The sequence below is a fragment of the Pituophis catenifer genome, unplaced genomic scaffold (genome assembly GCF_029215685.1).
Source record: "Pituophis catenifer annectens isolate HBS135680 unplaced genomic scaffold, rPitCat1.0.hap2 SCAF_2, whole genome shotgun sequence".
Taxonomy (NCBI): domain Eukaryota; kingdom Metazoa; phylum Chordata; class Lepidosauria; order Squamata; family Colubridae; genus Pituophis; species Pituophis catenifer.
In genome coordinates, this window is record NW_027256882.1 from 33,952,452 (window position 1) to 33,971,632 (window position 19,181).

At 43.3% G+C, this 19,181-nt stretch overlaps 1 protein-coding gene across 2 annotated transcripts in view; it reads right to left on the reverse strand.

Moving 5' to 3' along the window:
• Positions 1–2,514: 2,514 nt before the first annotated feature.
• Positions 2,515–19,181, reverse strand: part of LOC139312096 (carnitine O-acetyltransferase-like) — a 65,279-nt gene continuing 48,612 nt past the window's right edge. For both annotated transcript variants that reach the window (XM_070936621.1, XM_070936622.1), the window contains 7 exons: positions 18,055–18,155; positions 13,979–14,098; positions 11,689–11,811; positions 10,117–10,252; positions 6,916–6,978; positions 4,692–4,829; positions 2,515–3,034 (listed from right to left, as the gene is read on the reverse strand). In XM_070936621.1, coding sequence (XP_070792722.1) covers positions 2,810–3,034; positions 4,692–4,829; positions 6,916–6,978; positions 10,117–10,252; positions 11,689–11,811; positions 13,979–14,098; positions 18,055–18,155 — 906 coding nt within the window. In that variant the 3' untranslated portion in view covers positions 2,515–2,809. The remainder of the gene's footprint in view (positions 3,035–4,691; positions 4,830–6,915; positions 6,979–10,116; positions 10,253–11,688; positions 11,812–13,978; positions 14,099–18,054; positions 18,156–19,181) is intronic.

Consider the following 19,181-nt stretch of genomic DNA (forward strand, 5'->3'; position numbering starts at 1 on the left):
TGAAGAACAAATTGATGTATTATCTGGTAAAGCTTTTCAGTTAAACTAATGCTTCCCAAAGTGGGGTATATTGGATAAAAGTGACTTTTCTTTGGGTAAGAACACACAAACCATATTGCCCAATTGCAACAGGGACATTTGCCACATGTACTTTTGTATATTTTGTATATATGTACATGTGTATATTTGAAAATGCCGAACTTTTCCTCTCAAGGGAAAATGGATGAAATTACCAATGGCGATTGAAATGACATGAAGATCACTCAGTGAGATTTTTTCTTGTATAATACTGATAGTCCTCGACTTACAACAGTTCATTTAGTGTCCGCTATCTGTACTGCACTTTAACAACTGCACCACCAGGAGTCTTAGTCCTCAATTTACAAAGTTCATTTAGTGACCGTTTGAAGTTACAACAGCACCGAAAAAAGCGACATGATCATTTTTCACACTTATGACCGTTGCAGCATCCCCACGGTCACGCGATTGACATGCTTGACAACCTATTCATATTTATGACCGTTGCAGTGTCTTATGTGATCATCTTTTATGACATTCTGACAATGGGGAAGCCAGATTCACTTAACAACCATGTTACTAAGTTAACACAGTGCAGTGATTCACTTAGCAACCGTGGCAAGAAAAATCATAAAATGGAGCAAAACTCACTTAACAAATTTCCCACTTAGCAACATAAATTCTGGGCTCAATTGTGGTTGTAAGTCAAGGACTACCTGCATAGTCTTCGAGGACTTGACCATTCGTTCAGCGACTGTTTGAAGTTATGACGGTGCTGAAAGGAAGGGCTTAGGACCAGTCCCCAAAATCTGTATCCAAAGTGGTTTTGGATAACAAAGGGGAAAGTTTTTATATAAATGATATGGTTAAAGAGATAGAATTGTGGGAAATGATTGAAATTGTGTTGTAGTTTTATTTGAATTAAGAACTATGTTTCAATGTTAAATTGCTATATTTTTGGGATTAGAGATAGGATCTAAATTTGGTGAAGTAATAAGGAAATAAAGATTTAATGAGCATTATATGAAGTAATAATAAATATGGGGAAGTTTTAGAAACGGAAATAAGATTTTGAAATATAAACATGTGTGACCTGTATTGTTAATAGTGAGGATTTAGGCTAAGAATTGTGAAATGTACTATGAGTTATTAATTGAATTGAGATCTAAATTGGGTTAATAGAAGGGTAATCATTTTGATTGAATAAATAAGAGTAAACTTTTTATAAAATGGTAATAGGGGAGATAGGTGATTTAAGATTAAGTATTATTAATAGTGAGGATTTAGGGTAAGAATTGTGAAATGTACTATGAGGTATTAATTAAATTAAGATTTAAGGGGGGTTAATAGAAGGGTAATTGTTTTGATTAAGTAAATTTGAGTAAATCTTTTTAAGATGGTATTAGTTGAGATAGGTGATTTAAGATTAAGGAATAAGTATTATGGCAAAATAGAATATATGAAATCTTGTTAAAGATGATAAAAAATTGTATAAATTGATGACCGGATCAGGGCTGTGTTCCAAAAAGATGTAATTTGTGTAAGGGTAATTTGAGAAAAATAAAAATAAAAAAAAACTTTTTGCAAAAAACAAACAAAGGGGAAAGTTTAGGAAACATAGAGTTATGCAATATTGGCAGGAAGAAGTTCACGTAATTCATAGAGATCCCGCTTTAATGAATTTGGTAATGAATGACAGCTGAAGTTTTCCTTCTTCAGTTTTTGGTAATCAGTCACACACACACCTTTACCATCATTGATTTTGCCAGCATTAAATCTGAAATAAAATTAAAATGTCAATGGAAATCTTTCTTCCTGGATCTTGCAATCCTGAATAGAAACTTGACAGTGATTGACTTTTTTAAAACAAACAAACAAACAAAAACAAGAGCTAAGTTGACAGAATGGAAGATGCCACAAGTCATTGCTCCTCACGTCCTCCTTTTGTAATCCTGCAAAGTTTAAGAATCCCTTTTGGATACAGATTAGATTTTTAACCGTGATGCCTTTTATTTCTTTTGCCAAACCTCATCCCAAATGAAAGCAATTTCTTTTAAGGGGTGGAAGACCCAGAAATCAATTCATCGTTTCAGAAGGTCATCCTACCCCAAACGTTTGAGAACCCCTGGGGAAAAAGCATGTAAGGCAGGAGTCCCCAAACCCCAGGCTGTAAACCAGTACCAGGCCATGGCCCATTAGAAACTAGGCCACACAAGTGACTGAAGTTTCATCTGCGCATGCGCAGGAGATAGGTAGCTCGGGAAATTATACCCCGCTCCCCACCCCCCCGGTAGCGGTCCTAGGTGGTCAAAAAATTGGGGGCAGCTAAAGTAAGGCACAATGTGAACATGAATCACAATCAAAGTTCACCATGCTGTAAAGGTCAGTTTGGAATGGACCGGCAACTCAGTCATAATTTTTGTTTGTTTTTTTTAAATCTTTCACTGATCTAAACAAGAAATTAACTCAGCACCTTTCCTGTGAGAGAGATATATATATATTTTAAATGTCTTTATTCTGGAAATAAATTAGGATCTGATCTTGCATTTAGAAGATGTATGTATATATATATTTATATAAAGACAGCCACTTCCCCACAAACCCTGTTAAGGGCTAGCAAAGGACATTATGGATTAGGAGTGCTGATGGATGCCGCATCCCAAATTTTGGCCCAAAGGAAAGCAAGGGAGAGATTGGGGATTTCTCAGCAACGACGACGGGTCATCTGTTGGCCAAACTAGAGAGACGCCCTCAGTCACGTTGAAGTCTGAAGTGAAGTTCAAAATATTTCTCAGAGTCCTTCAAGCTGGCCCTCTCCAAAGTTCCCCAACAAGGCCCTCACATCAGCCAGGGCGTTCTGGATGTTTCCGGCTAAGTAAGTGGCATTGGTTTCCTCACAGCAGTTGAAGGCGGTGATGGCAAAATTAACGTGGGTAGGCAAAGGGTTATAGCAAACAGCGTAGCCGTCAGGCACAAGGGGCCCGTAACACATGATGCAGTCCGTGCGGGAAGCAACCTGAAAGACAAAGGAAAGTGGGGTCAAAAAAAACATCTGAACACAGGTAGTCCTCCAATTTACAGCCACAATTGAGCCCAACAATTTCTGTTGTTAAGTGAAATATTTTTAGGAGTATAAGATGCACTTTTTCCCGCCCTAAAAGAGGCTGAAAATTTGGGTGCGTCTTATACTCCGAATGTAGCTTTTTCGAAGCTTTTTTTCAGCCCTAACGAGGCGTTAGCAAGTGAAGCGATCTTCCGAGCTTCGCCTGCTTTTCTCATTGCTGCTCCCTCCGATGATCAGGTGTGCTTCAGAAGCTGTTTTTCAGCCCTAAGGAGGCACTAGCAAGTGAAGCGATCTTCCGAGCTTCACCTGCTTTTCTCATTGCTGCTCCCTCCGATGATCAGCTGTGCTTTAGAACCTGGTTTTTATCCCCTACCATGCGCCTGCAAGCATAGCGAGCATGCATGCTCAAAACCAGTGAACTAATGTGCTGAAGCTGACCAGACTAAGGACACTAGCCAGATGAATACCTGGTAGAGAGAATTTCCCCTCCTATTTTCCTCCCCAAAAACTAAGATGCATCTTATACTCCAGTGCGACCTATTCTCTGAAAAATATGGTATATGAAACCTATGATAAAGGGACTATATACTTGATGCTACATGTATTGACAGCAGCAAGAATTGTATTCGCACAATATTGGAAAAATGAGAACACCCCACCAGATGAAAATATAATTCGGAAAATATTGGACTGTGCAGAGATGGATAGATTAACATTGAAAATGAAAGATAAAGGAGATACAGAGTACTATTTAATGTGGGAATAGATTTTATCAATGGTTGGATAAGCTAAGAGGTAGAAGTTAGATGAAGAAATATTATTGTTATATGTATGTAAAATATAATTACAATTATTATAATTATAAGCATATTAGTACAATTACTATGATCATAAATTAATATAATTATAAATATTGTTATAATTATTATGCATATTATTATTATCACTATCAGTATATCTGTTATTTATTTTTTTTGTAAAATAAAATGCCTGGACAATACACTGTCTTCAAAATATTTATATATAAATAAAAAACTTGACTGTAAAAAAAAAGTGAAACATTCATTAAGAGAGTTTTGCCTTGTTTTTCGACTTTTCTTGCCACAGTTGCTAAGTGAATCATTGCGTTGTTAAGTTAGAAACACTGTTGTTCAATGAATCTGGCTTCCCCATCGACTTTGCTGGTCAAAAGGTCCCAAAAAGTGATCACATGATTGCAACTGTCATAAATATGAGTTCAGCTGCCAAAAGTCTGAATTTTGATTATGTGACCATGGGGATGCTGCAATGGTCATAAGTGTGAAAAACGGTCATAAATCACTTTTCCCCTCCAATCCTGTTAAAAACAAGGAATCTCTTCCTGAGCTGTTTTTTTCAGCAGCTTTGTCTCACAATTGCTTCCTGAAACTGACTGGGCCTTAATCAGTTTCACATTGGCTTTTGTTGTGGGGAAAATGAATGTTTTATTAGCATTTATTATCATTGTATTTGCCAATGGTCGCTATCAAAGACAGTCAACAAACAAGGACTACCTGTACGGAGAATATCATAACCTGAGTAATACAGGAATATAGCAAAGAAGTACAAATTTGGAGCAGGCTGTTTGTACCTGTCCTGTGGAGAGTTTCCAGTATGAAGCCATGGTGTAGGAAATATCCATAAAAAGCTCGGGCACATGGAAACCATCCGCGATGGCCTCCATTTTCAGTCCAAGCAAATGGCAGTCGATGCCTTGTCCATCCAGAGCCTGCAAGACATTGCACAAAATCAGCTATCCCTGGAAGATGGAGTGAACTCATATATGCTCCACACACTAAATCGGGGGTCTCCAAACTTGGCAACTTTAAGATTTGTGGACTTCAACTCCCAGAATCCAACTTTCATGGCTAGCTGAGGAATGCTGGGAGTTGAAATCCACAAGTCTTAAAAGTCGCCAAGTTTGGAGATCCCTGGTTTAATCCACGTTTATTAACAACTTGATGTTTTTATACAGTATGTTAAGCCAAAGGGAAATGGGCTTTTTTTTTTGCCAGAAACTGAAAGTAAACACCAGAAACTGCAAAACAACAACAACAAAACAACACTGAAAATCACAATCACATGGCCACAGAACATTGCAAACAGCCATGAATGCAAATTCTGAATGGACACTAAGCAATCTGTCATTAAGGAAGGACTACCTATAGCCTCTGTTCTTTCAGTGAAATTCAGCAGGCTGGGTGTCTTTTGGTACCCCTTCAAGAAAACACTGTGATTCATCTAGACCAGGGGTGTCAAACTCGATTTTGTTGAGGGCCGCATCAGGGTTGTATTTGACCTCAGGGTACTGGAGTGGGTATGGCCAGCTTGACATCACTCGTATCGGGGCGCCTCTGGTGGCCTGTGGTGCCTCTGCCAGCAAAAACGGGCTGCCGATCTCTGTTTTCGGCTGGGATGGCCTCCTGCAACCCTCAGCCTGTGAAAATGGAACTTACAGTCCTCCCGAGCTCCGTTTTCACTGGCAGAGAGTTGCAGGAGGCAGTCCCAGCTGAAAACGGAGATCAGCAGCCTGTTTTCGCTGGCAGAAGCACGGGCCAGTCCTTCACTGTTTCCAGAGTGGCCCTGTGGGCCAGATCTAAGCACCCCGCAGGCCAAATCCGGCCTCTGGGCCTTGAGTTTGACACCCCTGATCCAGACATAGGAAGTACACTCCCTCTGTTGTGGCACCTGCCTTCTGGAACAGCATCCTCTGATATGTATATGGCTCCTAAAAGTCTTTAAAAACCATGGTTTTTTTCTCTGGGCTTGGGGCACAGTGCTGATTGAACTCATGTGGAACATTTTGATATTTGTTGCTTATTTTTCTTGTTCTTGCTTTTCTTCAATATGAGCCACCCAGTTATTTAGAGTTGGCACCCTCTGAACCAGTGCTTCTCATCCTTGGCAACTTTAAGATGGATGGACTTCAATTCCCAGAATTCTCTAGCCAACATGGCTGACGGGGGGGGGGGGGAATTCTGGGACTTGAAATCCACATGTGTTAAAAGTTGCTAAAGTTGAGAAATGCAGCTCTAAACTAGTAAACAAATACTTCATTAATAAATAAATAAACCTCCCAACATTTATTCCATTTTCCTTGTCCTTCATTGTCCTAAAGAAGGTGACATCTCACATTTCTAAGGTTCTAAAATTATTTCTGCAGAACAAGGCGAACTCTGAAGATTTGAGGGTCAGCAATTCATATTGGAGAGTTGCGTGGTGGTTAAAGGTGTTGGGCTAAAAATAGGGAAAACTTTACATTCTAGTCTTGCCTTGTGCATGAAATAAGAGACGTGGTGGGTGCCTCAGTGGTTAGGATGCCGAGTCTTAGACTGTTAAAGGTCTATAGCTTAGCAGTTCAAGACCCGAGTGCCGCGAGACAGAGTGAGTTCCTGTCACTTGTCCCAGCTCCTACCAACCTAACAGTTCGAAAACATGCAAACGCGAGTAGATGAATAGGTACCACATCTAAGCATGCGGGAAGGTAACAGCGTTCCATGTTTCGCCATATGCCGTGCACTGCAGCGTGTTATTATGCTGGTCACAGTGCTGGCTCTTTGGCTTAAGAAACAGAGATCACACCCCAAAAAAAGTCGGTCGCAACTACCAGGGTAAAATCCGGAGGGGAAAAACCTTATGTGTGAAACCAACTTGTTGAATTTGGGCCAGTCACTTTTTCTCAGCCATAAGAAGCCAGCAATGGCAAACCATTTTTGAAAATGTCGTCAAGGAAAACGTTGCCAACTTCAAGGCTGACTTGAAGACATTAAAAATAAATATTCCTACCCAACACTCCCTCCCGGGAGACAAGTTACCTGCTCTGTCAGGGTGCTGTGGAATTCAACTGCTTGTCTCAGGAGAGATAATCTTTCAGGGGCCTAGTGAAAAAAAAGAGACGTGGATTTTAGATACCAGAAGAGGCCTGCAAGAGACAGGAACCTTCAGACCATACACCCTGAAGAACCTTCCAAGAACCCATTGAAAATTTCACTACTAACATACAAGTAGTCCTCAACTTATGACCACAATGCAGGTGGACATTTTGGTTGGTAAGTGAGGCATTTGTTAAGTGAATTCTGCTCCACTTCTTGGCACAGTTGCTAAGTGAATCACCGCAGTGGATAAATTAGTAACCGGTTGTTAAGTGAAGCTGGCTCCCCAATTGACTTTGCTTGTCAAAGGATCACAAAAGGTGACCACAGGACCTTGGCACACAGCAACGGTCCTAAATAGGAAGCAGGTGACAGCAGGTGATTATGGGGGATGCTGCAAAGGTCGTAAGTGTGAAAAATGGTCATAAGTCACTTTTTTCAGTGCCGTCGTAACTTTGAATGGTCGCTAAATGAACTGTCGTAAGTCGTGGACTACCTGTATGTAGAGAAATCTAAATGTTGACATGGATAAAGGCAGTCCTTGACTTACAACTGGTTTAGCGCCCGTTCAAAGTTATGATGAACCTCTCGAGCGTTGAGTTATGATCAAAATTCGAAGTTCTGATGGTTGCTGCCGCCACCCTGTGGTCACATGATCATATTAAGGGCACTGAGCAACCAACCCACATTTATGGTCCTTTACAGCAGGAGTCACCAACCTTTCGGACCTCAGGGACCACTAAATTCATAATTTTAAATCCCGCAGACCACGAATATGATCCGCCTAATGACCAGCTGGGTGGGCGTGGCAAGGTGGTCATGTGACTGAGTGGGCGTGGCCAACTCGATGTCACTCACATTGAGGGGCACCTTGCCAGCCTCTACTCGCTACTATTAACCTGCCCGCCCGGGCTCCTTAGGGCCCCAATAGGAAGCAGTTGTTGGAGCTAAGCAGCCACCCATGAGAAAGAGTTGGCAAAACAGCTCAGTTCAAATTGGATCTGACCAAGAAGGAAGCTCAATAGAAGCACCTCACTGAGGACTACGAGCATAGGCTTTCCAAGCAGAGGGAAGACCTGCGGGAGTGCAAGGCTAGGTATAGGCACCTGGAGGCTCAGCGGGCTGAGATGGTCAGCCAGTTCCAGGCCATGATGCTGTCCCACTGAAACAAGACCTTCCGGCTCTTTGCCACCAGCGGCCTTCACCCAAAGCTCCACACCAAGAGGCTGAAGCAGACCTCAAGTTGGAATTTCTGCCACCCTCCAACCCGCACAAAAAGACCCAGAAGGTGGAGACTCTCTGCAGGAACACAAGCGTTCATTGCACGTATCCGGCCCAGGGGCCATAGGAGCCCTGATTTAGTGCAATATAAAAAATGCAAGTAATTTTTCTGTGGATCACCAAAATTTTCTCGCAGACCACCAGTGGTCCACAGACTACCAGTTGGTGACTGCTGATTTACAGCATCCCGTAATCATGGAACCATGATTTACAACATTTTTTTTGCTGGAAATGGTTGTTTACTTCTGGTTTCTGGCAAAGAACACCCATTGCAGACAATGGATTTGCTTAATGACCGCTGTGTTCGCTTAATAACCACTGCAGTTGCTTAGTAACCGCCACAAAAAAAGGTTGTAAAAACAGGCATGGTCGTGTAGTGACTCGTTTAATGACTAGCATGACTTGTGTCCCTAATTCTGGGTCCAGTTACTGTTATAAATCGAGGACTATCTATACTCTTAATTTCAAGCTGCATGGAAAAGAGATTGTTGTCGGTAACAGAGACTTTCCTACTTGTCCCAAGACCAAGGCCAGAACAAGGCCAAGACTTCTTGAAGAGAAAAATGGACTTCTCCACATACAGAAACTAGCAGGATTGGCAGAACCAAATTCCACCCCATATGACTAATCCAGAAATGAATCTGAAGGCCCTCAAATATGATGAGGTACCGTGTTTCCCCGAAAATAAGACCCTCTCTTATATTTTTTTGAACCCCGAAATAAGCGCTAGGCCTTATTTTTGAGGAGGTCTTATTAGTTTGGGGCGCGTGGAGCAAGATGGGGCTCCTCTTGCCGTCTTACCTGATTTCCAGCTCTTGTCTCCCTAACCCTAACCAGAGAAAATGGCGGGGACTGGCTGCGCATGCGTTTAAATATTTTCGGGGAGGGTTTATTTTCCAGGAAGGGTTTATTTTGGGGGGGAGGGCTTATTATCCGGGGAGGTCTTATTTTCGGGGGAACACGGTAGAATTTCTTTCAATAATTGGCGGTACTATTCGCCATGATGGTGGCACACAGAGCCCTCTTTGTGGGCAGGAGCACCATCACTAACTGCTCTTCTGGTTTCTGGCGCTCTGGCCTGCACACACATGCATGCACTCCAGTTTCGGCACTTATTTATTTTATTTATTTATTTATTAAATTTTTATACCGCCCCCTCTCCCGAAGGACTCGGGGCGGTGAACAGCCAAAATTAAAAACACACAATACAAATATTAAAATACATTAAAACAGAATTAAATTATCTTAGGCTTCTCCAATTTAAAACCCCGTTACCCATAAAATTCACCAATTAAAAATTTTTAACCCAGCCCGGCTTGCTGAAATAAAAACGTCTTCAGGGCCCGGCGGAAGGTCCGGAGATCCGGGATTAGTCGTATCCCTGGGGGCAGCTCATTCCAGAGGGCGGGTGCCCCCACAGAGAAGGCTCTTCCCCGGGGGGTCGCCAGCCGACATTGCCTGACAGACGGCACCCTGAGGAGACCCTCTCTGTGGGAGCGTGTTGGCCGGTGGGAGGTTATCGGAGGCAGAAGGTGGTCTCGTAAATAACTGGGTCCTAAGCCATGGAGCGCTTTGAAGATGAGAACCAACACCTTGAAGCGCACTCGGAAGACCACTGGAAGCCAATGCAGCTCGCGCAGGAGAGGTGTCACGTGGGAGCGCCATGCCAAAAAGGTTAACCATCACTGGTATAGGGTTTCCTGCCTGAGCAGGGGGTTGGACTAGAAGACCTCCAAGGTCCCTTCCAACTCTGTTATTCTGGTTGAAATAAAATGGGGACTTGATGAAGTGGGTTGTCACCCCAACCTTAAAATAAATAAATAAATAAAGACCACCAAGGCATCAAGGTGGAAAGCTGAATACCTGACAGTTCTCATCACCCATTGCCTGGGCAAAGGCCAGCACAGCCGAGGTAGCAGAGCGTATGATTTCTGACCGGCCCTGATGGAAGCGACGAAGCGAAGCTGTCTCTGCGGTGGGACACAATTGCCCGTGTGCTCTAGAAAGGGGAAAAAGGTCAGTTGTAATACACACACTACGTGCACCATCGGAACTATGCCTCTTAGGTGAGAAACCCTACGGGTACAAAAGAAGATTTCCCCCCCACATGCAGTGAACAGGTTCTGTAAGGACTTGTTTCTCCTGTCCCCTCAAGAAAGCAGAACTCTTGAAACTGGCAGCATTTCAAAAGGAACTTTTATGGGGAGACAGTGATAGCAAGGAAAATAGGCAGGATCTAAAGTTCCCGCTCAAAACCGTTAGGTTAAAAGTTGTAGAAATCCCTTCCCTCTGTCCAGTCGGAGGTAAGCCAATCCACAGGTGTGAAGTTGTTGTGAGAATTTTGAGCTGAGAAGGTGACCGTAAGGTCCAGCCTCTTCTCCTCGTTCAAGAAAGCAAAGGCTCTTGAAACTTTAGCATTTCAAAAGGAAGCTTTTATTGAACTGGAGTGACAACAAGACAAAAGAAAAGCAAACTCTGAATTCCCTCAGGCAATACAGTTAAGATAAAGGAATTAGAAACCCATCCCTTCAGTCCAGGGGTGAAATGGTCCGGGTTCAGACCAGATAGCCCGATTCGGTAGCGATGGCGGCCGGTGGTTCGGAGAACCGGTAGCAAAAATCCCTGCCTCCCCCCCATGCCCAGCTGAGCCGCGCAATCATCAGAGGCTTTTTTTTTTTTAATTTTTAAAAGCATTTTTTTCTACAACCTCTTCGGCTGAAAAAATGCTTTTAAAAGTAAAAAAAAAAAGCCTCTGATGATCGCGTGGCTCAGCTGGGATTGATCGGCTGAAGAGGTTGTAGAAAAAATGCTTTTAAAAGCCTCTGACGATCCCAGCTGAGTTGCCTGATCATCAGAGGCTTTTAAAAGCATTTCGGGAGAAACTCTAGCTAAAATTTTGTGCAGTTCGGAGAACCCCCAAATCCCACTCCTGGCTGGCCCCGCCCACCCCATTCTGCTCCTCCCAGGAGTCCCCAAGTGGCCTGGTTTGGATGCAGGTAAGTGCAGGGTGTGTGCAGAGCCTCGGGGAGGGCGAAAAACGGGCCTACCGGAAGTTCAGGTTGGCCAGAAACGGGCCTGTTTCTGGCCTCCTGTGGCCTCCAGAGCCTGGGGAGGCCGTTTTCACCCTCCCGGAGACTCAAGGAAAGCCTCTGGAGCCTGGGGAGGGCAAAAATGCTTCCCCCTCCCCGTGATGCAGGAGGCCGGCTAGGCCAATGCCACCATGGCCACGTCCACCCAACAACCGGGCAGAGAACCCCTTGCTAAAATTTTTGAAGCCCACCCCCGATTAAGGGATACCCAAAACCACTCTTAGTCGCAGCCCCTGAAAATCCATCTGCAGGCACCCGAGATTGGACGCTTCTGTTTCAAATTCTGGATCCTACCCTCGTCCTCCCGCTTCTCCAAGCCATCCTTTGACTTCACCTGCCAGCTCACCTGTAATGCGCCAGCTGCAGCACTACCTGCATGACCGAGTCAGGCCTCAAGTTTTGGCTTTTGAGAAACTCCTTCCCAAAGCCGTCATAGGTGAAACAACGGATGTCCAGATCGCTGATGAGGCTGAGAGAAAAAGAAAGAGAGAGAGACTCAGAGCTCAGGCAGATGCAGTGTCAGATGCAGAGAAATGATTTTCTCCTGTAGGCCCTTGATGGGATACCTATAGTAGTGGCCAAAATTGTGGAAACCTTTTGGGAAAGTGTATTTTTGAGGTTTGGTGGCTAACAACACCACTTTTTTTTGTTAGCGTTACAAGGTAATCCTATTCCACTGCTAGAATGGCACTGGGAATAGTCCAGACCTTAACCCAATTGAAAATCTATGGAGCCAACTAAAGAAATTTGTTAGTCAGAAGCAACCCAGCAATAAAACCCAGTTAATAGAAGCAATCCTTCAATCTTGGTTTCACATTATAACAGCTGCAGAACTAAAAGACTTGGTTCACTCCATGGGAAGACGTTGTAAGGCCGTCATTCATGCTTAAAGGTTCCCCAACTAAGTATTAACTGACATAGTTATAATTTTTGTATATCTCGTTTTTTCTATGGTGATCATTTTTGTATATCTCATTTTTTCTACGTGTTTCACTTTTCTTCTTTATTCTGTAACTGCTATTCTAATAGCAAATCCTTCATAAAAGTTACTGCATTACATTCTTGATTAAATTATCTTTCCATTGATATATAATTTTATGGTACTACTCCCCCCCCAAAAATGGTGTTATTAGCTAGTTTTAGAAAATACACTTTTCCCAAAAGGTTTCCACAATTTTGGCCACTACTGTATGGTGTTGTCTCCTGAGGCCCACCCTGCTCCCTGCCCCATAGACGTATTACATTTGTTTGACATTACAGTATTTTAATTAAAAACAACTATTACAGAGGGAAGTCTGCAGCCACAAAATAAAACATTATCAAATGAGGGAAAACTAAAATTAACCCTTTTGGGAGATAGGGTTACCCTGGACTGCCATCTGTCAGAAATGGGGTACGTTCTCCTGCTTGGGCAGGGGGGGGTTGGACTAGATGACCTACAAGGTCCCTTCCAACTCTGTTAATCTATCTAGAAAAGAGCCAAAGGTTATGTTGGGAAAGGCAGAAGAAAAGAGAAGATGACCAGCAAGATGGATGGACTTTGTTGTTAGAGTGGTGATGGAGGCACTATCGGAAGAGCTGAAGGACTGGGGAAAAAAATTCTCTCTATATCAGTGGTGAAATGTAAAATTTGTTACTACCGGTTCTATGGGCGGGCTTGGTGGTGGGGTAATACGACTGAGTGGGCATGCTTTTAAAGTCTCTGACGATCCCAGCTGACTTGCCTGATCGGCAGAGGCTTTCTTTTTTTTTTAAAGCCTCTGACGATCCCAGCTGACTTGCCTGATCAGCAGAGGCTTTCTTTTTTTTTAAAAAAGCCACTGACGATCCCAGCTGACTTGCCTGATCGGCAGAGGCTTTTCTTTTCTTTTTTTTTTAAAAAGCCTCTGATGATCCCAGCTGACTTGCCTGATCGGCAGAGGCTTTTTTTTTTTTTGCCTCTGACGATCCCAGCTGACTTGCCTGAGTTCCAGAGCAAGAAACAAAAGAACCAGGGAGTCCTCGACTTATAGCCACAATTGAGCCTAAAATTTCTGTTGCTAAGTGAAACATTTTTTAAGTGAATTTTGCCCAACCTTTCATTGTCACAATTGTTAAATGAACCACTGCAGTTGTTATGTTAGTAACCTGGTTGTTAAGTGAATCTGGTTTCCCCATTGGCTTTGCTTGTCAGAAGGCCCCAAAAGGGGATCACGTGACCCCGGCAGTGGTGGGTTGCCCCTGGTTCGCACTGGTTCTATAGAACCGGTAGTAAAACCGGCAGGAGGCTCCGCCCACTGACCCCGATGTCATTAAAATGCTTCTGCGGATGCGCAGAAGAGCACACGGCCCCGCTGCGAACCGGTAGTAAAGGTAAGTAGAACCCACCCTTGGATGCCGGGACGCTGCAACCGTCATAAATATGAGTCACCTGCCAAGCGTCTGAATTTTGATCACGTGACCATGGGGGATGCTGCAATGGTCATAAGGGTGAAAAAGAGTCACTTTTTTCAGTGGCGTTGTAACCTTGAATGGTCACTAAATGAACTGTTGTAAGTCGAGGACTACTGGTGTTTTCCACCCCTTCAGTGGGGCTGACAAGGCGCGCTACCAAAACAGGCCACGGCCACCCCGGAGCACACGCCCTGCTTACTCACACATCCAGATTCTGCTTTGCACGCTCAAGGTCACGCTTGACTTCTGGAGTGATGGAAAAATACAGTTTTGGGGGTAACTGTAGAGGGATCATTGGGCTGCGTGTCATGACTGGATCTTTGCTGAGGGAAAAGAAAGGGAGGAAAGATTTTATTTTATTAATTTATTTATTTTATTTCTATACCGCCATTCTCCCGAAGGACTCAGGGCGATGTACAGCCTGATTAAAAACACAAAAACAGACAAAATTTAAAAATAATTAAAATTATTAAATGATAGGCTCAATTTAAAACCCCAAATTTAAAATCCCATTTTTAAAAACCAATTAAAATCTTTACCTTGATAGCCCAGCCTGGCGGAACAATAAGGTTTTGAGGGCACAGCGAAATACACGGAGATCAGAGATTTTACGAATTTCTGGGGGCAGCTCATTCCAAAGGGCAGGGGCTCCCACAGAGAAGGCCCTCCCCCTGGGCGTCACCAGCCGACATAGTTTGGCCGATGGCACCCTGAGGAGACCCTCTCTATGGGACCGGACTGGCTGGTGGGAGGCTACTGGTGGCAGAAGACGGTCTCGAAGGTATCCAGGTCCAATGCCATGGAGCGCTTTAAAGGTGGTAACCATCACCTTGAATCGCACCCGGAAGACCACTGGGAGCCAGTGCAGGTCGCGCAGGAGGGGTGTCATTACGTTTTAATTTTTTTTAATGTTTTTATTTTTAATAATGACTTTTTATATTTTTATAAGTTTTTATATAGGGCCTGCTTTTGCTGATGGTTGCACGATGCCTAGAGTCGCTTCTCATGAGATAGGTGGCCATATTGGCATCCTTCAGTCTCAAAAGACTATGGTATCGTGCTCTGGAAAGAGATCCTAAAACAGCATCTAGTGTGACTCAAAACCCAGTTCGAGAGTGGCAATCCCTTCCACACTGAGGGCAGATACAGTCTGTCCCCTGCCCAGCCCCCAGATTTCGCTGGTTCCGGTACTGCCTCTTTGCCTCAGCCTGCCGAACAAGTGTCTCTTCGAATTGGAGAAGGCCATACTGCGTCTTTAGCCTCCAAGCTGAACATTCGGAGGTCAAGGTTTCCCAGTTGTGGCCATATAAATGTGATTAATAAAACTAAAACAAACAGGCACCTAATTAAAATTCTCCCCAAAGGTGCTTTTTGCAAGAAGCCGCTGTGCTTTCTGGTTTTTCTTTTGAAGACGTTTCGCTTCTTAAGCAGCTGAAAAAGCTTCTTGGATGAGAAGCGAAACATCTTCAAAAGAAAAAAAAAAAAAACCAAGGAAATCCAGTTGCCTCCTGAAAAAGCACCTTTAGGACTACTCTGTTAGAGAACAATTAGTAATTCCAAAAATGTACAATTGCGTTGAAATGGACAGGCTAACACTGGAATTAAAGGATAAGGTAGACTCGAAATATTATATGGTATGGAACAAATAGCATAAATGGATAAATCAAAAACAAAGTTTGTAAGATAACAAAATTAACAACTAGACACCGTCAAGAACGTATACGTATATAGATATATGCATATTCTTTCTAGCCAGGTTTTACCTATGTAAACTTAGTTGTTCTTCAGCCCTAGGTTCTGTGAAATCTCATTCACAAGTTCTTGGGCCCTTTTTCTGCTGCCAAACTGCAACTCTGTGTTGCTTCCTGGGAGACCCAGATAGCTATTTCTACCTCTTAAGGCGTCATCAGTGGGCCACACCCACTTCCCAATTATCCTCCCTGTAAAAGGCATAATGTATCTTTTTTTTTCTTTTTTCATAGGCTTTTTTTGAAACCAAAAAAAAAAAAAAAAGATACATTATGCCTTTTACAGGGAGGATAATTGGGAAGTGGGTGTGGCCCACTGATGACGCCTTAAGAGGTAGAAATAGCTATCTGGGTCTCCCAGGAAGCAACACAGAGTTGCAGTTTGGCAGCAGAAAAAGGGCCCAAGAACTTGTGAATGAGATTTCACAGAACCTAGGGCTGAAGAACAACTAAGTTTACATAGGTAAAATCTGGCTAGAAAGAATATGCACATAAAAGCCTATGAAAAAAGAAAAAAAAAAAAAAAAGATACATTATGCCTTTTACAGGGAGGATAATTGGGAAGTGGGTGTGGCCCACTGATGACGCCTTAAGAGGTAGAAATAGCTATCTGGGTCTCCCAGGAAGCAACACAGAGTTGCAGTTTGGCAGCAGAAAAAGGGCCCAAGAACTTGTGAATGAGATTTCACAGAACCTAGGGCTGAAGAACAACTAAGTTTACATAGGTAAAACCTGGCTAGAAAGAATATGCACATAAAAGCCTATGAAAAAAGAAAAAAAAAGATACATTATGCCTTTTACAGGGAGGATAATTGGGAAGTGGGTGTGGCCCACTGATGACGCCTTAAGAGGTAGAAATAGCTATCTGGGTCTCCCAGGAAGCAACACAGAGTTGCAGTTTGGCAGCAGAAAAAGGGCCCAAGAACTTGTGAATGAGATTTCACAGAACCTAGGGCTGAAGAACAACTAAGTTTACATAGGTAAAACCTGGCTAGAAAGAATATGCACATAAAAGCCTATGAAAAAAGAAAAAAAAAAGATACATTATGCCTTTTACAGGGAGGATAATTGGGAAGTGGGTGTGGCCCACTGATGACGCCTTAAGAGGTAGAAATAGCTATCTGGGTCTCCCAGGAAGCAACACAGAGTTGCAGTTTGGCAGCAGAAAAAGGGCCCAAGAACTTGTGAATGAGATTTCACAGAACCTAGGGCTGAAGAACAACTAAGTTTACATAGGTAAAACCTGGCTAGAAAGAATATGCACATAAAAGCCTATGAAAAAAGAAAAAAAAAAAAAAGATACATTATGCCTTTTACAGGGAGGATAATTGGGAAGTGGGTGTGGCCCACTGATGACGCCTTAAGAGGTAGAAATAGCTATCTGGGTCTCCCAGGAAGCAACACAGAGTTGCAGTTTGGCAGCAGAAAAAGGGCCCAAGAACTTGTGAATGAGATTTCACAGAACCTAGGGCTGAAGAACAACTAAGTTTACATAGGTAAAACCTGGCTAGAAAGAATATGCACATAAAAGCCTATGAAAAAAGAAAAAAAAAATATAGATATATATATATATTGTAGTTTGTATTATTATATTGTGTGTATTTTCTATTTTTCTTTCTTTTTTTTTGCTTCTTTCTTTTGTCTCTCTCCCTTTTTTATGTCTTTCTTTTTCTTTTCTGTTCTGATTGTTCTTTTATCTTTCTTTATTTCATATTTTATAATGTATGTAGTTAATGTGATATTTTATCTTTTTATACTTAATAAAGATTGGTTTTTTTTTTTTATAAAGGACTATTCTGTTATATGAAAGCAACATCCCTCTAGCCAGGTTCATACCCATGAACTAAGCCTTAACATGGTTTATGGACCATGTTATTTACTTAGGACCTGGTTATTTACGGGGCCGCCTGCTACCACCAATAGCCTCCCACCGACCAGTACGCTCCCATAGAGAGGGGCTCCTCCGGGTACTGTCGGCCAAACAATGTCGACTGGCGGCCCCCAGGGGGAGAGCCTTCTCTGTGGGGGCACCTACTATCTGGAACGACCTCTCCCCGGAGATACGGAGGATCCCGGATCTGCATACCTTCCGTCGTGTGCTCAAGACTTTCCTATTTCATCAAGCTGGCCTGACCTAAGTCTTTCCCCTTTTTAAATGGAAATTTTAAATTTGGTTTTAAATTATTGGGGTTTTAAATTTGCTCAGCCAAATTATTTAATTCGTTTTAGTTTATTTTAAATTTTGTATCTATATGTTTTATTCTATGGCTGTCACCGCCCTGAGTCCTTCGGGAGTAGGGCGGTATACAAATTCAATTAAATAAATAAAAATAAATAAATTTCATTCTGCCATGCAGTTATGGGTGGAGTTTACCATTCCTGGTCACTGGCTATTGAGTTCAAAGCTGCATCTCAAGGACTATGGTTTTCTGAACGCTTTTTGTAGCACCGGTTCGAAATCTGCTCACGGGAGTCAAGTCAGGCTATCTATCCCCACAGCCTCATCTTCTTCCCCCAATAAGGGACATTACCAATAATCCATGACGTAATCGATGACTGTGGCAATCAGTGGCCCCTCAGCGATGGCTTGTTCGTAAAGGACCCCACAGGTGCCATCTTCTCCGATGATGAACTGAAGGCCAGGGAAAAAGAACGAGTGGAAAGAAGGAATAGAAATGGTTTGTTAGGCACAGAAAAGATACAATTAAAAAGCTGGTTTCAGCTACAGCAGGGAACCATAACTCCTAGGCCGTGGCCAGGGTTGGATTTTAAAAATTTTATCAAGGGGTTCTCTGCCCAGTTGCTGGGTGGGCATGGCCATGGTGGGTGTGGCCATGTCTGCCTCCTGCACCATGGGAGGGGGCCTCCCTGGCTCTGGAGGCTTTCCTCGAGCCTCTGGGAGGGCAAAAACGGTCTCCTCAGGCCGGAAACCCGTATTTATTTATTTATTTATTTATTTATTTATTTATTTATTTATTTATTTGATTTATATGCCGCCCTTTTCCGGAGACTCAGGGCGTTAAGCAATAGCCTTCATACTTTTGTATATACCTGCTTAGTAGGGCTTTCGGCCCCCCCTAAGCGGTGTTCTTTTTTATACAAAGTCAGCTTATTGCCCCCACAATCCGGGTCCTCATTTTACCTACCTCAGAAGGATGGAAGGCTGAGTCAACCTTGAGCCTGGGGAGATTTGAACTTGTAGTAATTGCAGGCAGCTGGTGCTACTTAACAGCACTTTAGTCTGCTGCACCACTAAGGCTCCTATTTTTGTTTTTCGCTCTCCCCGAGCCTCCATGCGCACTCTGCACTTACCTGCATCCAAAACGGGCCACGTGGGGACTACTGGGAGGGGCAGGGTGGGCAGGGCCAGTCAGAAGTGAGATTTGGGGGTTCTCCAAACTGCACAGAATCTTAGCTAGAGATTCTCCCGAACCCCTGTGAACCCCCAGCAGCCCACCCCTGGACGTGGCCCACTACTGGTCCGTGGCCAGTTCAGAAGTGGGCCGTGCAAGTGGTGGGCCGGTGCATGCAGCTCTATTTACGCGAGGCGGGCTGGGAGACACATGCACGCACCAGCGCATTGCTTACACAGGTCAGTTCCCTTCTCCCGTCCCCGCCAGGCTGCCAAGCCATTAAGGTTGGGGACCGCTGAGCTTTT